Source organism: Sminthopsis crassicaudata, chromosome 2 (assembly GCF_048593235.1).
Source record: "Sminthopsis crassicaudata isolate SCR6 chromosome 2, ASM4859323v1, whole genome shotgun sequence".
NCBI classification, from domain to species: Eukaryota; Metazoa; Chordata; class Mammalia; order Dasyuromorphia; family Dasyuridae; genus Sminthopsis; species Sminthopsis crassicaudata.
Window position 1 is genome coordinate 527,412,601 of NC_133618.1, and position 25,559 is coordinate 527,438,159.

A 25,559-nucleotide genomic window follows, 5' to 3' on the forward strand; every position below is an offset into this window, starting at 1 on the left:
TGGGAAAACTGGGACACTGATACATTGTTGGTGGAGTTGTGAAAGAATCCAGCCATTCTGGAGAGCAATTTGGAACTATCCCCCAAAAAGTTATCAAACTGTGCATACCCTTTGACCCAGCATTGCTGTTATTGGGATTATATCCCAAAGAAATACTAAAGAGTGGAAAGGGACCTGTATGTGCCAAAATGTTTGTGGCAGCTCTTTTTGTAGTAGTTAGAAACTGGAAAATGAATGGATGTCCATCAATTGGAGAATGGTTGGGTAAATTATGGTATATGAAGGTTATGGAATATTATTGCTCTGTAAGAAATGACCAGCAGGAGGAATACAGAGAGGCTTGGAGAGACTTACATCAACTGATGCTGAGTGAAATGAATAGAACCAGAAGATCTCTGTAAACTTCAATGTTGTATGAAGATGTATTCTGATGGAAGTGGAAATCTTCAACATAAAGAAGATCCAACTCACTTCCAGTTGATCAATGATGGACAGAAATAACTACACCCAGAGAAGGAACACTGGGAAGTGAATGTAAATTGTTCGCACTACTGTCTATCTACCCAGGTTACTTATACCTTCAGAATCTAATACTTAATGTGCAACAAGAAAATGGTATTTACACACATATATTGTATCTGGGTTATATTGTAACATATGTAAAATGTATGGGATTGCCTGTCATCGGGGGGAGGGTGTGGAGGAAGGGGAGGGATAATTTGGAAAAATGAATACAAGGGATAATATTATAAAAAAATTACTCATGCATATATACTGTGGAAAAAAATTCTAAATAAAAGAAATTTTTGATAAATTTACTGATTGAGACTGAAAAATGTTATAACTGACACTTCTTAGAGTGATTGAATCAGATTAAAATGTAATTGGGAAATGTTTAACAAAAGAAATTAAAATATAATATAGGCATTAAATATGTGGTTCCCAAAGTTTATATGTGCCCACAAGGATCTTTATGTTTGATTTAGTACTGAGGTACCCACATCCCTCCCATTTCTATTTGATTTTGACACCACTGGCCTAGGAAACCATCCAACTACAAGATACAAAATGTAACAAATAAGTGATTCTGATAGTTCTGAACCTAAATATAACATAGAAGCTCTTCTTTTCCTTCAACTAATCTAAAGGAACAATAAAAATGGCTGAATACACAGAGAAAAGTTCAGAAGTTGAAATTTTGTTAATGTTAAAGTGCACATTTTAAAAACGAAGTTATAAACAAAATATGTTTATCGTTTAAATATAACTGTTTTGTAATCATTTTTTCCTATTGTCTATTTGAAATTTGTTTTTATATTGTTTATAATAATAATTTTTAAAAGGCAACATCATTAATAAAACTCATAAGTAATCTGAAATTATCTTGAAGGTATAAATACTATATATAATGTAATTCTTCTAAAACGATGGATTAGAGTCACTCTTGATGAAAGATTCTGGGAATAATAATTCTTACAGCTTTGGAGCCACTTGTGCCTATGGCACTGATATAGTACAGCATAGACTTTTCTTGAGAGTATTCAATTTTTTTCTTTGTATCCTGGCACAAAATGGGCTCATGATAAATACTTGTTGCCTTAAGATATTTACCAATTATTACAGAAATTATTTAGACCACATAATTTTACAAAGGTCTCTTATGTTTCATTTGCTACAGAATTTTTCCTCTTATCTAGAAATCAAAGTATGTAATTAACCAGTTAATATTGTACAAAATGTTCAGAAAATTAGTTTTATCCTCTCAAAGAAAGTTGAAACTTACTTTCCTTTGTCCTTCAACCATTCTGGATTCTTTTCCTCTTCTTTTAAATCATGGAGTTCAGGAATATCTTCATTCATTATTCTTCGTGCCTCTGCCTGTTTATGTAACCACTGTAGTGATAAGAAATAAATCTTGTGAATAATATTCACATTTTGCTTTTGATAGCAATTTCTTTTAGATTTTTGTTTTACCTTCAAATAAATATTATCTGACGATATGTTAACATTTTATTCTTCTACACTAAATATTACTAATTCAAGTTTAGAAATATTATCACAATTGAGTCTAGTTTTCCAACTTTATTAGGAATGTAAAATAGTTTCTAATCAAATTACAAAGAAGTACTTGAAAACTTTAAAGGTAAGTATATATATATATATATATATATCAGAAATCTTAAATCTTAAATCAAGTCTTGGGGTTTTCTGAGCAAGTACAATTATATTATTTCCAAGATGACAAAAAAATTCGAATTATCAGCAACTTTCCAACCTACCAAAAGCTTCTCAAAGATACTATATAAAAAAGATACTATATATATAACTATATATAACCAGCACTTAGAAAAATAAGTAGTAAGCATAACCAATTTGCTTTTGCAAATAACATGATTTAGAATATTATCTCACTAGCAATTGGTGCCAAGAATCTACAAATTTTTTTTTTGCTCCTATCATTAGCAATCATTAATAAACAGTAATTTCTTTGGTTTAGTAAAGATGTAAGAAACTCGGCACCAGCAGAATTCTGATAAATGGCTGAAATAAATTATTTATGAAACATTTTCTTTGATGGTAATGGTCATCACAAACAATAACAGTTATCTCTACCTCTTCTTCTTCTGCTACTTGAGATTCTCTGAGAGCAGTTGGGAAAACTCGAGGGGTAAACTGGATTTTAATATTGCCAGTGGAACGAGGGGCAGGAACACAGTCATCTTTTAACTTCTCAGAAAATATAATTTTTGCATTTTTTCCTTCAAAAAGAATATTAACAAATATGACATTAATTTTTTAATTCATTGCATTTAATAATCAAATTGATAACAAAAGCATCTGTGCTTTGAAGATGTTAAAGGGAAAGAATTCCCAAATATAACCAATATAAAATAAGTCCAGGATTCTTTTAATATTAAGAAATGTAAACAAGTTGATCATATATATTTTTTTCAAATCAAATCAACAACCATTTATTAAGTATCTATAACATTCCAGACATAAGAGTTATGATAGGATATTAAGACAAAAAATGAAAGTCTTGTTTAATGGCTCTTATGTGACAATCCTTCACATATTTGCCAATTTTTATCACATCTCCCTTAAATCTGTACTTCTTAAGGCTAAACATCTGATTTGCTTTCAAGTGATCTTCATGTGGTACATACTTAAGCTATTCTCAAATTTATTAATGCCCTTCCTAAAAGTTGGCATACAGAACTGAAAACATCACTTCAGATATAGTCTGACTAGGACAGAGTCTGAAGCAGATTCCAGTGGCCTAAACACTATGCCTTCCTCAATATAGCAAAAAATAGCATTAACTTTCTTGATGGCTAAAGCAGACAGCTCATTTGGAGATAGTAGTACGTCTATTATTTAAAAAGGTTTTTTTACTTTTTTATTAACCTGTACTTGAAAAATACAAATTAACATGGATATTCCCACACATAAACAAACAAAGATGTACATATATATTTATATGAAATCTTGAATCTATAAAACACCTTGCTTTTTTCAAACATGTAATAAATTAAATGTTAATTTTAAAGCTGTTCTGTTTGTCTATCTCCCTCCAGACTTATTTTATATTCTTTATTTATTTTTTATTATAGCTTTTTATTTACCAGATATATGCATGGGTAATTTTACAACACTGACAATTGCCAAACCTTTTGTTCTAATTTTCCCCCTCCTTCCTCCCTCCCCCCAGATGGCAGGTTGACCAATACATGTTACATATGTTAAAGTATAAATTAAATACAATATATGTATACATGTCCAAACAGTTGTTTTGCTGTACAAAAAGAATCGGACTTTGAAATACAATTAACTTGTGAAGGAAATAAAAAATGCAGGCAGACAAAAATAAAGGGATGGGAATTCTATGTAGTGATTCATAGTCATCTCCCAGAGTTCTTTCGCTGGGTGTAGTTGGTTCTGTTCATTACTGCTCTATTGGAACTGATTTGGTTCATCTCATTGTTGAAGATGGCCACGTCCATCAGAATTGATCATCATATGGTATTGTTGTTGGAGTATTTTCTATTCTTTTTAATTTTTTTTTGCAAATGCTTCAATGACTCTAGTTTCTTTTTATCTTTACATTACTGTTCCAACCCATCTCCTCCTCAAACTCATTTTCCCCAAAATTAAAAACAAAATAGAACAAAACATCTTAAGTGATAAATAAGCAAAACAAATTTCCCCAGGCAGGTGGAGCAGTAGATAGAGCTAGTGGCTAAGAGTCAGGAAGCCCAGAATTTACATCTGGGCTCATTAGTTGCGAGATCCCCAAGCAAGTCACTTAACTTTTGTTTCAATTTTCCCAATGGTAAAATAAAAATTAATAATAACACCTACCTCTCAGGGATTGTAGTGAGAGTCAAATAAGTTAATATCTGTTTGTAAAATATTTAGCACAGTGCTTGGTACATAGTAAGCACTTAATAAATACTTGTTTCCTTTCCTTCAAATAAAAATTTGATTTAACAGGTTTAACTTGTTTGGTTCTGTTATCGCTGCTTCCATAGATGTATTTGTATATAAATACAAGCAAAAAAAAAATTTTACTCAACTATAAAATGGGGATAATGCCCTCTTTGTAGTGGCTAGAAAATGGAAAATGAATGGATGCCCATCAATTGGAGAATGGTTGATAAATTGTGGTATATGAATATTATGGAATATTATTGTTCTGTAAGAAATGACCAGCAGAATGAATATAGAGGGGCTTAGAAAGACTTACATGAACTGATGCTGAGTGAAATGAGCAGAGCCAGGAGATCATTATACACTTCAACAACAATACAGTATGAGGATGTATTCTGATGGACATGGCTCTCTTCAACAAAGAGAAGACATAATTCAGTCCCAATTGATCAATGGTGGACAGAATCAGCTACACCCAGAGAAGGAACACTGGGAAATTAATGTGGATTATTTACAGGTTATTTTTACCTTCTGAATCAAATTCTTCTTGTGCAACAAGAGAACTGTATGGTTCTGCACACATATATCGTTTCTAGGATATACTATATTTAACATCTATAAGACTGCCTACCATCTAGAGGACAGGGTGGAGGGAGAGAAGGGAAAAGTCAGAACAGAAGTGAGTGCAAGGGATAATGTTGTAAAAAATTACCCAGACATATGTTCTGTCAATAAAAAGCTATAATTAAAATAAAATAAAATGGGGATAACAACAGAAATTACCCCAGGGTCATTGTAAGGATCAAATGAGATATTTGTAAAGTATTTAGCTACATTCCTGGCATACAGTATTGTTGTTTAGTCATTTCAGTCATGTCCAAATCTTTGTAACTCCACTTGGGGTTTTCTTGTCAAAGATTCTTTGATATTTGCCATTTTCTTCTCCAGCTCATTTTACAGATGAGGAAACTGAGGCAAATAGGATCAAGTGACTTGCTCAGAATCACACAGCAAGTGTCTGAGGCTAGGTTCAAATTCAGGTCTTCCTGACTCCAGACCTAGTACTATCTGATTGCCCTGGCACATACTAAGCACTTAAAAAAGCACAACAAAGCACTTTTCTTTCCTTCTTTCCTCTCCTGGCCATGTCCAAAAATGAACCTTTCCTTCTACCTTTCAGGTCCAGTATTTCTCTGTCAGCAAGTGAATAGAATACTTTACTGCCAGACTTCCAGATATGTGATTGGTCATTGGGTCATCAGACTTCTTAAATCTTTTCAAAGTTATTTTCCTTTACAATATTGAAGTCATTATATAAATTGTTCTAGTTCTGTTCCATTCTGTATCCATTCATATAAGACTTTCCATGTTTCTCTGAACCTTTCTCTTTTTTTTTTTACTATGCAATATTATTCCATTATATTCATTTATATTTTCAGACATTCCCTTGAGAGCTCTTATTTTTAACTTTTCTACAAATACTTTTGCACGGATGTGGTTTTTCCTTTTGCCCTTCATCACTTTGAGATTGGACCTAATAATGATATCACTGGATTAAAGAGTATACACTTTTTTAGTAACTTGGGGATACAGTTTCAAATTGCTCTCCAAAGTGACTGCACAGCTTCATAGCTCCAGCCACAGTGTATTGGTATATCTGTTCTTTCACTCATCTTCATTTTTGTCATTTTTGTCAGTCTAATGGTAATAAGATGGAACTTTCAGATACATTTTACATAGTTGTTCTCCTATTATCAGTGATTTGGACCTTTTTATTTTTCACATTGTTATTGATAGCTTAGTTTTCTTCTTCCTATGAGAACAATCTAGTCACACCCTTTGATCACTTATCTACTGGGAAATGGCTCTTGCTATTATATTAGAATTAGTTCCCTATGTTTCTGGCATGTCAGACCTTTATTAAAGAAATTTGCTGCAAAGATTTTTTTCCTCAGTTAACTATTTTCTGTTAGGTTCTTACTAAGTGCTAATGAGATAATGAGATATTAGGTTTTTACTAAGTGCTAAGGTGGTACTTAACAATTCTCTAGTTCCGGTCTTTACTGGGAGTTTTACTTGTGAACTTGCATGCTTAGGAGGAGCAAGTTCATTGGTTGAAGTAATTTTTCCCAGAAGCCCTTGCATTATCCCACGCCCATTCTCTGGGAGGATAAAAGAGAGTAGCACTTGAAAGATAGAGAGTGTCTTGTCTGGACCAGACTTGAGGTAGCTCTCTGCAGGAAGGGAAGTCACTACTCTGGACCAGAGTTAACAGCAACTGTCTGGAGACAATGGTTCTCTACTGGAAGAAGAATCTGTCGGAGAGATTTGAGTTGACACAGCAGATTTCCTCCCAGAGAGCAATCAGCAGCTTCTGGAGACTGACAGCACATTACAAATTGGTGCTCAACGTGGGGTGCCAATATGTAACGGGCTGTTGTCTCCAGAGACTGCTGATCACTCTCTGGTCTATAGGAGAGACTTCTTCCTCCAGACATGCAAGCTCCGCCCCAGAAATTCACAAGTAAAACTCCCAGTAAAGGCGTCAACTAGAGAATTGTTAAGTACTGACTTAGTACTTAGTAAAAACCTAATATCTCATTATCTTATTAGCACTTAGTAAGAACCTAACAATTTTCGATCTAATTTTTACCTGCATTGATTTTGCTTGTGCAGAAGTATTTTAATTTAATCAATTAAATTGTTAAATTTTTTGTGTTCTTCTAATTCTCCTCATTCATTTCTTATTGCTTCTTCCATTTTCCTTTGCTGGATGCTCATCCATGTCATGCCTAATAACTGTGAGTATCCCCTAAGGATGTGCCTTGTATATTCTTTTTTTTTTTTCTTTCTCCATACCAGGGGTCTATAACCTAAGATTCATAGGTCCCTAAGACATCTCTGGATAGATTGCAGGGAACACATAAACTGTTTTTTAAATTATTTTTGATAAACTGAATTTTAATATAATGAGATTTGAGGTGGATTTTTTTGTAATCCTCTGTATTTTATGTTATATACTTTAAAATATTATTCTGAGAATTGATCTACTAGTTTCATTAGACCACCAAAAGAATCCATGACACAAAAAAAACATTAAGAACCTCTCAAGCTCTAGAGTAGGAACAAGAGGGCAGATTAATGGCAGTCACCCAATTGAACTTTCCCAAAACTCCTCTCCAAACACCTTTTAAAATAATGCCTCACAGGAAGTTTTGGAGAAGCAGAGACAACAGAGTTGGAGTGCGATATTTTTCTGGCCAAAGAAGACTTAAAAGGTAGACAGAAGAAATATATAATATCAGAGGTCAGATAAAGGTCTGTCTGAAGTATACACAGGCTATGGCAGCAGCTACACCAGTAGTTTTGGGAACTCTCAGATCAGAAGGAGTCAGACAACTGCTAAATTACAAGTAATTGTTTACTGGCACTGAGTAGATCTGATACTGATTAGCAACTGCACCTATGCAGTTCTGGGTAGCAATTCCAGGACAGAAAGGAATATTGGTTATTGGGCAAAGAAAGCAGAGATTCTAGTCACAGTACCATAGCAGAAAGGAATGCTAGTGCCTGCAGGTGCAGGGGAAGAGGGGCCTTCCTTGTTAAAAACTAGAGCACAGACCAGGAAAGCAGAGTCAAAATACCACTTTGGTATTACCTAAAACTTTCAGGTCCCCAGAACTAGCTCTGAAAACAGCATCATGAAAAAGCCTAAAGCCTGGCACAGTGCCTTCCTAATCCCAGGGTGTACAAAATCCAACATTAACATTAGGTTTGAAGTCAAGAAATAGACTAAAAAATGAACAAACAACAAGAGTTAAAGAAAGATATGACAGATGAAAAGTTGGGAAATGAGGGTGATGTAAAAAAATCATGTAGAGAGAACTGACAGTTTGGGCAGACAAGTAGTATAGTGGATAGAGTGTTAGACTTGGAGTCAGGAAAATTTATCTTCCACAGTTCAAATCTAACCTCAGATATTTACTAGCTGTGTGACCCTGGGCAAGTCACTTAAACTCTGTCTCAGTTCTTCATCTGTAAAATGGGCTGGAGAAGGAAATGGCAAACCACTCTAGCAGTTTTAACAAGAAAATTCCAAATCAAACAAAGAATCAGACATGTCTGAAATGTCTGAATAACAATAAAAAAGAGGCTCACCCAAAAAATAATGAAGAAAATAATTCTTTAAAAACAAGGACTGGCCCAGCGGCCAAAGCAGCACAAACATTCAGTGAAGAAAATAACTCTATAAAAAACAGAATTGACCAAAGTGGAAAAAAAAGGCACACCAACTGACTGAAAAAAAGATAATTCTTTAGAATTAGATTAAATTAGATTAAATTTAGAATTAGATTTAAATTAGAATTAGTCAAATGGAAACTAATGACTTCATGAGATAGAAAAAAAAATACATCAAAATATAAAGGATGAAAAAAAGAGAAAGAAAATGTGAAATATCTTATCAGAAAAACAACTGATATGGGAAACAGATCAAAGATTATATATATATATATATATATATATATATATATATATATATATATATATATATAATATATATAGGAAACAGATCAAAGATTATATATATATACACACACACACACACACACACACACACACACACACACACATATATATATATATATATATATATATATATATTTTTTTTTTTTTTTTTTTTAATTTTTGGCAAAGCAATTGGGGTTAAGTGACTTGACTTGCCCAGAGTCACACAGCTAGAAAGTATTAAGTGTCTGAAATTGGATTTAAACTTAAGTCTTCCTGATTTCAGGGCTGGTATTCTATCCACTGTACCATCTAACTGCCCCAAAGAGAGATAAATTTAGTGTAATAATTGAACTTCCTGAAGGATTTGACTAAAGAAATAGAGCTTAGCCTATAAATGTGGGAAATTATCAAGAAAACTGTCCTAAGTCCGTATCGATGAGGTAGAAGTAGCAATTTAAAGAATTCACCAATGTAGTAGTCAAGATGTTAGAAAAAAAGGCAAAAAAACTTACCCAGCCCTTCCCAAACTTTTCCCTTAACTTCAATAAACAAATTCTAAAGTGGCAGAACTCCCAAAAGATGATGTAACAAATTTTCTAGACTACAAACAAGTTAGAAGCATGTGCAGAAAGCTCTGTTGCACCAGAATGAGAGTGAACATTATAGTTCCAGTGCAGGCTATAACCAGTGCAAACTAAAGTCTTAGCAAAACAAGAGTAGTTCCTTGGAGGTGACTGAATCAATAAGGTGCTTAATTTGTGGTGATTTTCTGGACCTCTCAACCACAGATGGTAAGGAGGGTCAGACAACTAGCCAGAAGAAAATTAAATAGATTCTTTGCTGGTATCAGGGGCAGGACTTTATTCATTGCTCATACTTTGATATGACTCAGAGACTTGGGTCTCAGTCTCAGAGCAAGGAGAAGCACTAGCACATCAAAACTTGAAGCCAAAGGGAGCAGGGTCAGGATAGAAAAGAGTGCTTGTGAACACTCAAAGATCAGTGCACAGCACAAGAGAGTAATAAACATACTTCTGGAAGAACCAAAAATGTAAGGTTCCCAGAATTATCTCTGAAAATAGCTGCAGAAAAAAAACTCTAAAGTTTGGGATATTGCCCTCTCCACTCCAGAAGCAGAGGCCCAGTTTAACATAGAGTTAAAAGTCAAGAAATAGGCTGAAAAATGAGGAAACAGCAAAAAAAAAAAAAAAAAAAAAAATCCTGCATTAAGAAAGTAACAATGGTAACAGGGAAACACAAACTCATAAGTAAATACCAAAATCAAAATTCTTACATCCAAAGCCTAAGAGAAAAAATATGAATTAGTCTTAGGAAGAACTAAAAAAGGATTTTGAAAATCAAGTAGAGGAAAAATTGAGAAGAAAAATGAAAGTGCTTAAAAATCATGAAAAAAGTCAGCACAAGAATCTCTTCAACCATGAAATGTTTCAAACCAGTTCTACTTATTCAGTGATGAAGAGAGCCATCTACATCCAGAGTGAGAACCATGAGAACTGAGTGTGGACCACAACATAGCACTCTCACTCTCTCTGTTGTTAGTTGTTTGCATTCTGTTTTCTCAGTTTTTTCTTTCTTCTTGATCTGATTTTTCTTGTGCCGCAAGATAACTGTTTAAATACGTATACATGTATTGGATTTAACATATATTTTAACATATTTAACATGTATTGGACTATGTGCCATCTAAGAGAGGGAGTAGGGGTAGGGAGGGAAAAATTTGGAACAGAAAGTTTTGCAAGGATCAATGTTGAAAAATTACCCATGCACATGTTTTGTAAATAAAAAACTTCAATAAAAAATAAATGAATGAATATTAAAAAAAGAAAAAATAGTCAGCAGCTTGGTAAAGGAGGTACATACAAAAAATTACTGTAACCAAATGGTAAAAGTGCCACAAAATCCAGTGAAGAGAAGAATGCCTTGAAAAGCAAAGTTGGCCTAATGGGAAAAGATATATAAAAATTCCCTGAAAAAAGAATTCACTAAAAAATAGAATTGGCTAAATTCTATAAGAAATGATCAGCATGATTTCAGAAATGCCTGGAGAGACATGAACTGATGCTAAGTGAAGTGAGTAGAACTTACAAATTTCAAATATCTCATTGGAAAAATAGCTGACCCCAAAAGAGATTCAGGATAGAGAAATTAAGAATTTAGTGGATTACCTGGAAATTATAATAAAAACGAGTCTTGATACCATCTTTCAAGAAATTATGCTAGAATAAGTGAGTAAATAAAAATTGAATCTACTGGTCACCTCCTGAAAGACATCCCCAAATGAAAACTCCCAGGAATATCATAGCCAAATCCCAGGCGTTTCAGATCAAAGAATAAATACTGCAAGCAGCCAAAAAAGAAACAATTCATATATATTATGGAGCCATGTTGATGATATGATAAGATTTGGTGGTTTCTATGTTAAAAGATTAGAGACCTTGGAATATGATGTTCTGGAGGGCAAAAGAACTAAGATTACAACCAAGAATCATCTACCCAGCAAAACTGAGTATAATATTTCAAGTATAATGAAATAGAGATTAGAAGGTTTATATTCCCACATGGGAAATATTATTATTTTTCCCCCTGGGGCAATTGGGATTAAGTGACTTGCCCAGGAGCACACAACTAGACAATGTTTGAGACCAGATTTGAACTTAGGTCCTCCTGACTTCAGGGCTGGTGCTCTTCCACTGTACCACCTAGCTGCTTCCCTATAGGGGAAATAAAGTCTTTCTCATTATTAGAACAATTAGTAAATATAGTATAGCATAGTATAAATGCAATTCGTGTACATAGATAGAAAAGATGATTATTTAAAACAAATAAAATTAAGGGGTGAGAAAGAAGAATATATAGGGAGAAGGGGGAAGGGAGAGGTAGAATATAAATATGACATAAAAGAGGTCCAAAAGAGATTTTACAATAGAAGGAAAGAATTGGCTCAAAGAAGGAGTAATCCACACATATACTCAGTTGGGATATCTAACCATACAGGAAGGCAGGAGGGGAGAGGCATAATAAAAGGGGATGGAGCTGATAGGAGAGAAAAGAGATTAAGTAAGACAAAAGTTACAGGCAAAACACACTTCAGAATGAACCGGGTAGAAGGAGAGAATAGCATAAATCAAGTAAAAACAGGATGGAGGGAAATACATAGTAATCATTACTATGAAAAAAACTTTTAACAGCAAGTGTCTCTGATAGACCTTATTTCTCAAATATATAGAAAACAATCAAATTTATAGAAACAATAAGTGTCATTCCTCAATTGATAAATCATCAGAGGATATGAACAGTTATCAAAGTAATCAAAGCTATATATGCTCATATAAAAATGCTCTAAATCACCACTGAGGAGAGAAATGAAAATTCAAACAACTTGAGCTATCACCATACACCTATTAGATTGGTTAATATAACAGAAAAGGAAAATGACAAAAGCTGGAAGGGATGTGGGAAAATTAAAACGCTCATGCATTGTTGTTGAAGTTGTATACTGATTCATCCATTCTGGAGAACTTTTTGGAACTATGCCCAAAAGGCTACAAAATCATGCATACATACTCTTTGACCAAGCCATACTGCTACTAGGTGTATATCCCAAAGAGATTTAAAAAATATTTACAGCAATTCTTTTAGTGGTGGCAAAGAATTGGAAATTTAGAGGATGTCTATCAATTGGTGACTTGCTGAGCATGTTGCTATATATGATTGTGATAGAATACTGTTGTGCTATAAGAAATGATGGTCAAGATGCTCTTAAAGGAATGTTCCCTAGATTTGCTCCGTCACATAAAATGCTAGTCCTTGGATATTTGTTTGTTGTTGTTATTGACTTTTGACTTTAGCAAAGCATTTATTTGATGATATTTTCCTTGTAAATATTGATAAATAAAATGGAGAGGTTTGGGATAAGAACTAGTTAAATGGATGAAGCCAAAGAAAAGTCATTCATGAATTACTATTAACTTCTGGAGGGAGATCTCATTAGTTCTTGGTTTTAAATAATCTTTTCTATATCAAAAGGCAAAGTTCTATTTAATGTGTAGTTTTATTTTGTTTTTAACAAAAGTAGGTGGTATATTTTGTTAAAAGCCTTTTCTGTTTCCATTGATATATGATTTTAAAATTGAATTTGTTATGAATATCGTCTATGATGCTAATCGTTTTCTTTACATTGAATGAATCCTGCATTCCATGCAAAAGAACACTGAGGGACTGATAGGAGGCAATCTGTGCCAGGTTAGTCAAACAACCATCATCACTTCAATTATTACTCTTGTGAACCCAGGCTCTCTAATGCTTGACTAAATGATTTAAACATGTTAGAGTTGCCCTTTTCACACAGGAACCAAACAATGGAATAGCACAGCTAGAATTTCGAAGGACTTCTGACGCCCAGGTTGCTTGACATAGTAGTAATTCTTTGCTAAGCAAACTTCAGCTGAACTCAAAGATACTTGTAACTGCTAAAACAAGTCTTGACCAGCTTAGAAATGGAAAGTAACCATTCTGCTTTCTGACATCTAAAGGGAAGCAGACCTTTTGATTTCTGACTTTTCTAAAGAACAGCAAACATCCTGCTTTCTGATTTATCATATTTACAAATATCTTCTACCTAGACTACCTAGACCCTTGATTTCCCAATTTATGGTTTTTCCCTTTACCCTGGCACTCATAAAATTCATGTATGTATGCAAGAATATTTCACCCTTTTCCACTTCCCTTTGAGAAGATGAAAACATTGTCTCATTGATCCAGCTTGCAAACTGCAATAAACGTAGTTACAATCTTTGTAAACTGTGATGGGATTCTGGTTCATTCTGTTCTCCTTTTTGGACTTGGAATTTCTTCCATTTAACAGTTCATAGGGATTTTAATTTTAACACTCTCAAAAGACCCTGTTGAAGACAGCCAAGAAGAAACTTGAATTCAAGAGCCCAAGAAACAGCAGGTTCCTAGAACTGCTTCCAGTCTAACCCTGCAGCTATTATCCAAGGAAATGAACCTATTGGAAACGCTACCTGGAATTGTTTCTACAAATGCTGTAGCCTTTGCTTCTTCAGCAAAAAATGGTTCATCATCAGAAACAGATTATCAGTAAAAATAATGTTAAAGAAGATATTTTACCAACTACTCGATTGTACTCTATATACCATGGATCTTTTCTAGCTAATTAACTGCTGAAAGTTCCCATATGTGTCATCTTCCCCACTGGAATGTGAATTTCTTTTCTTTCTTTCTTTTTTAAAATTTTAATAGTTTTAATTTACCAGATATATGCATGGGTAATTTTATAACATTGACAATTGCCAAACCTTTTGTTCTAATTTTTCCCCTCCTTCTCCCCCACCCCCAGATGGCAAGTTGACCAATACATGTTAAATATGTTAGAGTATAATTAAATTCAATATATGTATAAATGTCCAAAAATTTGTTTTGCTGTACAAAAAGAATCAGACTTTGAAATAGTGTACAATTAGCCTGTGAAGGAAATCAAAAATGTAGGCAGACAAAAATAGAGGGATTGGGAATTCTATGTAGTGGTTCATAATCATTTCCTAGAGTTCTTTTGCTGGGTGTAGCTGGTTCAGTTCATCACTGCTCTATTGGAATTGATTTAGTTCATCTCTTTGTTGAAGAGGGCCTCATCCATCAGAATTGATCATCATATAGTATTGTTATTGAAGTATATAATGATCTCCTGGTTCTGCTCATTTCACTCAGCATCAGTTCATGTAAGTCTCTCCAGGCCTTTCTGAAATCATCCTGTTGGTCATTTCTTACAGAACAATAATATGGAATGTGAATTTCTTGAGAATGAAGACTGTTGCCATTTTCCTATTTGTATCTTCAGTGCTTACCTTAATTCTTTACACATAGTATTTAATAAATGCTTTTTTTCATTCATTTATTTATTCCTGATGTAAACTATCTTAAGGTATATTATTTTTAATATGTTCCTATAGACTCTTTGCTAATATTTTATTTAATATTTTTTGCATCAATCTTCAGTTGGGATATTAGCTAATAGTTTGTCTTTTCTTTCCCTGTTTTAGTTATTAGATATTTGTTTCATAGAGGGAATTTAGTAGGATCCCTTATTTTCCTGTTTTTTTCAAACAGTTTATATGAGTTCATTGTCTTGGAACATTTGATAGAAATCAAATGTCAATCTATTTGATCCTGAATTTTTTCCTTTTTGGTATTCATTTATGGCATGATAAATTCTTTTTTCAGAATTAAGTGACCAATTTTCTATTTTGTTAAAATAGCAATTTTATTATTTTTACTAAGTATTTCTTCATTTCACCTCAGTATACACGGTAGTTTTTGTTAATGTGCCATGAACAACTGAGATAATTATATATATTCATCTAGTCTTAATTCAGTAATCATCAGAGAGCTCTAAAATTCTATATAGATCTTTTAGTTCTTTTTTGTTTAATTTTTTCTTAGATTTGTTTGGATCAGAAAGGGATACATTAAATTCTCAAATATTATAGTTTTACTCTCTATTTTTCTCTATAATTTAATTGATTTTCTTTTAAATATTTAGATGATATACCATTTGGTGTATACATATTTAGTATTGATATTAATTCACAGGATATTGGGATCATAGGTTTAAAACTAATAAGGATAGAGACCATCTAAGTCAAACCTGTATTTTTACATATAAAGAAATTGAGGCTAAGTGAAATGAGCAGAATCAGGAGTTCATTATACATGGCAACAATAAGATTATACAAGGATCAATTCTGATGGATATGGCTATTTTCAACAATGAGATGATTCAAGCCAGTTCCAATGGACCTGTGATGGGAAGAGCCATCTACACCCAGAGAGAGGATTGTGGGAACTGAGGGTGGATCACAACATAGCATTTTCATTCCTTTTGTTGTGGTTTGCTTGAATTTTATTCTCTCTCTCTCTCTCTCTCTCTCTCTCTCTCTCTCTCTCTCTCTCTCTCTCTCTCTCCTTTTTTTTTTTTCTTTTTGATCTGATTTTTCTTATGCAGCAAAATAATTGTATAAATATGTATGCCTATATTGGATTTAATATATATTTTTACCATGTTTAACATATATTGGATTACATTCCCTCTAGGAGAGGGGATGGGGGTAAGAAGAGGGAAATGGCAACACAAAGATTTGCAAGGGTTAATGTTGAAAAATTATCCTTACATATGTTTTGAAAATAAAAAACTTCAATTAAAAAAAAGAAGAAGAAATTAAGCCACAAAAAAAGAGGATGAAGGCTTGCTCAGGAGGACAACTATTACTAGGCATATGGGATCTGAACCTGGATTTTTCTGATTTCAAGCCTGGAGTTCTATCTACAACATCAAAATGCCTTTTAGTATCTACTGAAGCCTATACATACATTTAAGCATAATATTTTTCTGTTTATCTCCTTTAATCATGTTTATTTTTACAATCACATTGTTTGAGATCATGATTGTCACCCTTGCTTTTTTAAGTTCACTTGAAACATAAGATTTATATTTATCTGTAACTTAACTACCTCATTTCCATCCAAAAAAAATAATTACACATTTATTGAAGCTGTTCCTATATACCTTCCTCTTATGAAAATTCTTCTCTTCTTTCAAGGCTCAGCTCAGGATCATACCTCATTCATTGAGCCTTCCCTGATCCCCTCAATTAAATGTGTTTACCTTCTTCAAATTTTGTACTTTGTCTAGATCTCTCTTTTACAGTCATCACAACACTCTACCTTATATTTAATTACTTTTGTAATATCAAGTCGTCTTACTAAACCAAAAGCATCTTGGGGCAGAGACAATTTTTTTAAATTCCCAAAGTCTGGTATGCTTTGTGCACAGTCAATATGCAATACATGTTCATTAAGTGAATGGAGTTAATAATTTATAGAAAGTTCAAAGGATAGTTATATCCATGGCAAGTGTACAGCTGACAATACCTTCACATTCTCAAATTTTTGATATAGTTTCTTTTGATATTTATGAAAAGATAGAAGCAGCAAAGTGGTACAGTAGAGAGAATTCTGGACCTGGATACAAAGAAAATTAAAATTCAAATCTGACATCATCATTATAATTAAAAAATCAGGAGGACCTATGATACTTTTTCTAGGATTTTCCTTTCAGCACATAGAGAAACTGAATGAAAAAGAAATTTAAAAGACCTGTTTTCCTGTAATAGGGCACAGAAATTCATAAACAGCCCCAGTCATACTGAAAATCATGGATAATTTTGTTATTCTGGTAATATATAATCACTTGTGACATTACCCTTGAAGAAGAAATAACAAAATGAGGGAAAAACAGCAATGACCAAGATAGAATAGGGCACTGAGTCAAGAAGAAAGTATCAATGTAGCAGGAAGGCTTTATAGTTACAGAATTGAACTGTTATACTCTAAGGGTAATCAATCATCAATGGCTTAGGCTATATAAACAACTTTCAATGGGTTCTAAACTGTTTCTATAAAATAATCTGTGTTACATTCTATTTTCTTCTAAGAAAAGCATTTGGATAAACAATTTTAAAAAATTTATTAATTATGTACTTTGTATGTTTGTATGTACAATGTATCAAAGGGAAGGAAGGTAAAAAGCAGTCCATAGAACAGTCAATATTTCTTTAAAATTCTAACAACTTATTTTTTTGTTACTAAGCCATATTCTTACTCTCAATTTGTGAAGTCAATAATAAAAACAAGTGACATACATGTAAATAGTTAAAAATATTAGGGTCTTAAAGCAAGAATTTTATTATGTAACATTATCACATACATGATACATATTATCAAATAGTTATCAACTTCCTTTACTTGAAGAAAATAAAATAATACTTCAGTAAAAAAGTATGAATGTTAAGTCAGAAGAAAAACATCATATTACAATAAGATATGCATGTGTATCTTTACTTTCTTGGTTTATCAACATAAAATCTAGTGTGTAAAATGATCTTGTAAAATATATGTGGCACAATAAATTTTAAATTATAATTTATTCATCTATAAATTTAATTATTTAAATGTTTTTAATTTTTGTCACAAAAAGAGTTTTAACATACTCAACTTGAATTATTCTTAATTGTTGAGAAGCTAAAATTATAGAACTAGCTATTAAAATTATTAGAATCACAGAATTTACAGCTGAAAAGAAACAAGAAATTTTTATACCAATCCTATTGCCTTTAGGCATATTAATTCCATTTTATAGATAAGAAAACTGAAGCATGAAAAATTAAAGTAACAAAGTTGGACTCAGAATAAGGAAAAATCAATAGAGAGCCTTAAGGAGAGATAATGAAACTGATTTCCTGTTGCATGGTTAGAAAAATGGGAGACTACTAATGGGCAACTAGGTGACACAATGGATAAAGCACCAGCTCTGAAGTCAGTAGAATCTGAGTTCAAATCTGATCTGAGACACTTAACATTTCCTGGCTGTGTGACTCTGGGCAAGTCACTTAACCCCAATTGTTTTAGCAAAAAACAAAAAAAGAAAAAAGAAAGAAAAATGGGAGATTACTAAGACAGTGACAATAAGTAGGACAGTCAGACTCTAGTCTTTAGAGGAATCAGATGTTTTTACTTTTTTTTTTTTTTTTTAAATTACATGGGAATGTCCAGTCTGGAGGAAGAGTGAAAAATGACTGAGATAAAGCTAAATTGGCAACAATAAAGCATTTTTTAAAAAAGTAATATCTGGGATGTTTTAGAATAGGGACTAAGAATCAAATTTCTTATTTGCTAGTGAATTTCTCTTTCTACATATTATGATATTTTTCACATAAGAAAATTACTGTTTTCTGGCTTTAATATTATTCACTGTGTGAAACTGACATAAATGCTTGGGGTTTTATATTTTTTGATGCATCTTAGAAAATATCCCAGTCATTTTCAGTTATATGCCAGTACAGACAACCACCACTTATCACCAAGAAAAACAAAAAGGGCAAAAAAAGTAACTGACACAGCAAGCATCTAAGACAATATATGGTCCTTTACTTCTCTATTTAGAATAGGGAAATAGAAAGGATTCATTTTTTCAGATAAGGAACTGATTAAAAAAAAAGAAAAAAGGAAACTCCAAAATCTATTTTACCACATAAAGATTTGATTTATTTAAGTTTTTATTTTTAGAGCCATTCTTATCAGCTGTTTCTGCTGTTGCTAATTGTTTTTATCTTCATCAACTTGTGAAAATGGAATATCTATCTAGATAGAAGCAAGCATCCTAAATTTGTTTGATTCCTCTGTTCTTTATTATGTTCCTATTTGGATCAGATTGGTTTATGTGATTTGCAAAATAATTCAGACCCAGAGAAATCAAGTGACTTGGTCAAAGTCAAAGTCAAAACATGGCACAATCAGCAGATAGAAAACTGAGCAGGGAAATTGTTATGGGCCAGAACTCTGAAACAAGGATTCTTACAAGATGTTAAGTCAGTGGAATTGATGAGACAATGGTTATCTAGTTTAGCATGGTGATTAATAGTTCTCTAGTTCAGTATGATTGATTTAATCTTACAACAAATAATGGTTTCCTAGTGATATAATGATTGGTTTATACTCAGTGTAGAGCATATAAGCTGAGACAAATTCAGCCAAGAAAGGCAGAGATAGATTTATTCCATTGTCCACCTTTGTGATGGCTGGAGGCTGAAGCACAAACCGTTGGACTCAGACTCACTTCATCTCACATCACCTTGGTGGTTTATCCTCCTGCATTTTCTCCACTGAAACCAAGACTGTGGAAGGCCTCTAAGAAAGCTAGCCAGGCCCCAGGCAAGGAGGTAATAAAGAATTTGGACTTTAACATCTGGCTATTCTTGTGGTGATTACTCAACTGAAATGAAGGTTGCTCCAGAGACTACCAGAAAACCCAACGAGTACATTACAGGAAATATTGAGGGAACCTCTGCTGATAAGGTGCACCAGGTCTAGCTATCCTGCCAAAGGTGTGGCCCAGGAGAGAAGCAGATGTCTGGTGAATGCAGAATCAATAGGGTAGGGATCCTTCTGGCTTTGGGCATTTACAGGAAAGCAGAGTTCTTGGGTTGGGATTTTAGACCAGAAGGAAGAACTGAAGAAGGATCTGAGGCCAGAGGCACCATCTCTCTACCTCAGGAGTAGAGGTGATAGAATAACAAACTCCTATATATTAATATTTTTTTTAATGATCAGGCAAAGCAAAAAGAACCCAATCAAAAAAAGTTATTATGGGAACAGAGAAGAGACGTGGTCATCTTCAGGGGAGGATACTAAAGCCAAAAAAAAAAAAAAAAAAAAAGCCTTTCCTTCTCCAAAAAGTACTGTCAAATGGTCATATACCTAAAAGAAATTCATAGAAGAACTTTTAAAACATTTTAAAAATGAAATGAGATGGATTGTTTTTTTTTAAAAAAGAACAATTCAAGAAAAACAAAAAGATTATAAAAAGAAAGTCAATCAACTGAAAACAGTGGTCCAGAATCCTAAGAAGAAAAAAACTTGAAAATTATAATTGGGCAAGGGAAAACCAGCAAAACTGTAATAGATCAAGAAATAATAAAACAAAATGTAAAGAATGAAAAAAATAGAAGAGAACGTGAAACATCTTATAAATAAAACAACTGATCTGGAGAACAGATCAAGAAGAAAAAGCAACTAAAAATAACACTCCCTAAAAGCTACGATTAAAAAAAAAAAAGAATTTTGATACAATAATACAAGAAATAATTAAAGAAAATCACCTTAAATTGTTAGAACAAGAGGAGAAAGTAGAAATAGAAAAAAAAAATCCATTAATAACTACCTCAAAGTGATCCTACAAGGAAAATCTTACTGGGATATCATAGCCAAATTCCAAAGCCCTCAGCTCAAGGAGAAAATATTATAAGCAAAAAGAAGAAAAATGATTCAAATATGGCAGAACCACAATTAAAATAACACAATACCTAGTAGCAGCTTTAGAAGATTGCAAGTCTTGGAACACTATGTATTTAAAAAAAAAAGTTGTGGCTAAAAATATTATATTCAGTAAAATTAAGCATAATCCTGAACAACAAAAAATGGATATTCTATGAATTGTCTGACTTTCAGGATTTTGTTGCAAAAAGAGCTGAACTTAATAGAAAATTCAACATATACAATCCAAGAGAAATATCAGGTAAACATCAAAAATTAACTTCAAGGGACTCAATAAGGACAAACCATTTATGCTTTATAGTGAAAATGTAAACTATATATTTGAGATTGTCATTAGTAAGTTGGGTAGTTCAAAAGAAAGATTGGGGGTAGAGCTGAGTATGATGTGATTCTAAAAGAGCAAAAACATGTAGGAAAAGTTTAAAAAGAATAATTAGGTTATATGAATGAAATATGAGAGCAGAGGAATTAAATGGGGGAAAAGAATTGAAATCCTATTTTCATTGGAAATGGGTTAAAAAGAGAACAATACATATGTAGAAAGATATAAAAGTCTTCTAAATTGATAAAGAAACAAGAGGGTGAGAGAATAGGAGAGAGGGCAGTTTATAGAAGGGTAGGTAGATTAACAGGAATAGCATAAATATATTTATTTATATTATTTCAGATATATTTGGAAGGCTAGCAAAGTCATTTAATTCAGATAGAAACAAAAGGAAAGGGGGGAAAAAGTGGGGAGCAAGAATAAGAAGGGATCCTTGGAGCAGGTGGTTGCTCAAGTAATAGGAGGGCAAAGGAAGGGGGAGAAGTAAAGCAGGAAGGATAGGAAACAAAAGATACACAAAAAAAATAATAATAAAGGTCAAGAATAGAATTTATTAATTAAAAAAGCAGGAGTTATAATAAGATTTAAGACAAAGTTAAAGCTTAAATGGATTTAATTAAAAGAGAAAAAATAGAGAAACTACACTAATCATATTAATCAATAACATTTTAAACTATTTAAAATAACTTGATATTTGGTGATAGAGGAAATGATGAATTGGTGATTTCAAAAATATGGAAAGGAAAGACTTGAATTTATGAAGGAAGAGAAGACAAACAACCATAATACAGTCTTACGTATATGAATGTATAAGTACACATATATTAATATAGATGTATATGTATATGTATTTATGTTCATATAAATATATCCACACTTAATTGTAGATATTCTTGTGGTGGGGAGAGGAAAGGAGGAAAAAGAATAAAGCAAAAAGTACACAGCAGAGAATAAAAGACAACCTTCAAGGAAGCAAAGAAAAGATGGTCAGCTTTGAACACAATGTGTAGTATCATATAAGCTTTCTTGAAATGGACATTTATTTCTTTATATTTTGAATCCTCTTATATACTGCTGTGTACATGCTTTTGCTGCTGTGGCAATGTTTTTGCTTTCTTTTTCTTTTTCTCTTTTGTATTTAAATTTTAAACAAATAATTCTTTTTACAAAAGCATTTCTTAAGTCATTTAATATGAGCCAGATATTGCACTAAATGCTAGAAACACAAATGTTGAGTGATTTTCTTTTGTACACAGAGGATTTCTGATTAGATAATAAAATACTGAGCCACTATACTATATGCCTATGGAAAACTAATTGATCTCCTAGAAATGTAGACAAGTAGAAAGTTGGATCTTAGTATAGACTTTACCTTCTAGCACTTGCAAAAGATAGTGAAAAAAGTCCCCCTCTCTCCAGCTACTACTCCAGGAGATCATTCTCTCCTTGGCTGAGCTAAGGCACTTTTAATTTTCTCAAGCTGAAGAATTAATTTACCTTTATGTGTTCTTTGTTCTGTTCCAATCTATATAAATTCCCTGACTTCTACATATATGGCTTACCCTGATAAAGAGGTACACTAGCTATTGGAGATGATCTTTAATGCAAGCAATAATTGTTGGAGGGGAGCTAAGCGGGTGATAATAAATTATTGCCTAGCTTTCCTTTGGGATTGATCAAGAAAAGTGTCAATGATTTGGTCCCTAAAATATTGTACCCTTGCTATTGTTAAGTCATTTCAGTCATATCTAATTTTTCATGAACCCATTTATGGTTTTCTTGGCAAAGATACTGGAGTAATTTTGCCATTTCCTTCTCCAGTTCATTTTACAGATAAGGAAACCGAGGCAAACAAGATTAAGCAACTTGACCAGGGTCATACAGCTAGTATGGGTCTAAGATTAGATTGGATCACAAGTCCTTCTGACTCCAGGCCCACTGGTCCATCCATGGTGCTACACAGCTGTTTCAAACTACCAATATTTGAGGTGTAGTAGGAAAAACAATTCTGGTGCAATATCCCTCTTGGAGGCAGATGAGAAAAAGTTACAAGGTTCCAGCCATGGCTTCCCTTCCTGCTCTCCACAAAGACAGAAATCTAAGTCTCCCTTAGAGAGGGGTAGGCCAGATCCGAAATCTAACATTTATCTATATCATAAATGAATCAGCCATCTAAACATTAAGCAATAATATTACATCTTATACAAGAAAGGTAAAAGCAAACCCTAAATTCAAGGAGTTCACATTTTAATGAGAGAGATATGAAAATAATTAGGTATAAACAAGATACATATGGAGTAGATGGGAAGTAAACTCAGGAAGGGAAAGCATTACAAAATGGAGTAAATGGGAAAGGACTACTGGAAAAGATAGAATTTGAGTTAAAACTTGAAAGTAGCTAGGGTAACAAAAAAAAGTAGAGGTGAAGAGGGAATGCATTCAAGGCATGGGAGAGAGCCAGTACAAAGACATGAAGATAGAGATGAAGTGTCACATGACAAAATGTGTAAAGTACAAACCTTAAAGTCCTGTATAAGTGCTAGTTACCACTACTACTGCTAGTTGCTGCTACTATTATGGGAGAAATAAGTAGGCTGGTATAGCTGGGTCACAGAGCCCATGTATGAAACTAAAGCATAAGGAAAATGGAAGGCTTAAGAGGGGTTGAAAAAGAATTCCAACAGAGAACTTTATATTTGATCCTATATAGCTGATATATTCATTCATTTCAATGTTTGTGTAAAAAGAAAACAGTTTTATGTATAATCACTAAATTTCTTTTCTTTGAATACTTATGTAATCATAAGTCATAGTATTTCAATGTTTCTTCCTTATCCAAAAATGTCATTCTCCATTCATATTCTAAACCAAAAGAGAGGCTAGTCAAAGACTGTCTGATGAGAAAACAACTTCCTGTCAGGAATTATTTTTTAATATTGACAACAGTATGCCAGAAGAATTTATTGCTTTTAAAATAACAATTCCTTCTCACCCCAACCCTTAATTTCATTTTATCTTGTCCACAAAAGAAGCCATTAAAAGTTTCCTGGATACAGATGCCTACAATATTTGGTTTCCTGAGACTATTAATTAGGCTATCATAATGTGATAATATTATTATACAATCACAGGAGGTTTTCCATTGCCCCTTATTCTAGGGTGCTGTATTTGAAAATCACTTCTCCCCAATATAGCAACTAGGATGTATAGGCTTCTATATTTTAAAAATCATTTGGTTACGAGAGTAGGAGGTGGAAAAGAAATATAGATTAGTGAACGGTTTACATTGAAAAACACAAAAACTACAGTATGTTGAAATTTAACAATAAAGTTTCTTTAAGATTAACTATAAACAATTTTCTAACCCTGCAGGTTTCAGCCCCCATGACTGAGTTTATCACCAAATAATAGATTAAAAAGCATCCCTGAATAATATATCAAAAAGAATTATAAAACACAAAATGTAAACTTACCTGTTAATGGAAAGAGGTGTTTTCTTTAAGCTACTTTGTAGATCCCAAGATCAAAGAAAAAAGAAACTGAATTACAATTTAAATGCCTACAACTATAGCTTTACTTTTAATTCTTCTTAGTCTTGTACTTTTTATGCAAGCAGAGCAATAAATTAAAATTTCTAATCTTTATAGAAATAAATGTTTGCTATGGTTAGTATTAACTCTATGTTTGAAGTGTGATCTGGAAACATATTCTCTATCATTACTTTGAAAAGATTTCTAATTTTTTTTTTTTTTTTTTTGGGGGAAAAAGTATTTGTGACATTTTTTTTTTCTGTAAATTTTCTGGGTCTTCATAGTACTTATATGAAGTAAAACTTGGATTAAGAAAAGAATGGTGAAAGAGAGACCTGATTAACTGAGGTTAAAAAATTTTAATTCTGATTGAAAACTTTTTAATGCACATTTTCTTTAATCACAACGAAATTTGGATAATCCAAGATTTTGTAGTGCCTAACATACAGGAATATAAAATCACTTATAGATTGTATAGGAGACTAGGCTGACTGTTTACTAGTCCCAGATCCTATTTTATAAGTTTTTTCCTTTAAAAAACAAAAACAAAAACAAAAAACAACTATGATCTATTTTGTAGTGACTTTTTTTTTTTAACCTCAAAGTAGAACATTGGGGGGGGGATTTTTAATTAAATAAAGGTTTTGGATAGTTGTGTTCAAATTAATTAAAACTTTATTTGATTAGGGAATAATCTAAAAGAGGAAAAGAACAAATTCAAACTTTAATTTTATATATGAAAATAATAAAGAACTTTAATATTATAAGATTCATAAAGGTTAATATCAGCAAAAATAAATTTCCCCCGACAAATCCATACTCTGATTTGATAATTA

At 32.6% G+C, this 25,559-nt stretch overlaps 1 protein-coding gene across 4 annotated transcripts in view; it reads right to left on the reverse strand.

Moving 5' to 3' along the window:
* The window catches only part of DNAAF4 (dynein axonemal assembly factor 4), an 86,591-nt gene that overhangs the window by 29,043 nt on the left and 31,989 nt on the right, over window positions 1–25,559 (reverse strand). For all 4 annotated transcript variants that reach the window (XM_074294571.1, XM_074294573.1, XM_074294570.1 and 1 more), the window contains exons 5-6: window positions 2,614–2,759; window positions 1,784–1,893 (exon numbers count right to left, since the gene is read on the reverse strand). In XM_074294571.1, the coding sequence (XP_074150672.1) occupies window positions 1,784–1,893; window positions 2,614–2,759 (256 nt within the window). The remainder of the gene's footprint in view (window positions 1–1,783; window positions 1,894–2,613; window positions 2,760–25,559) is intronic.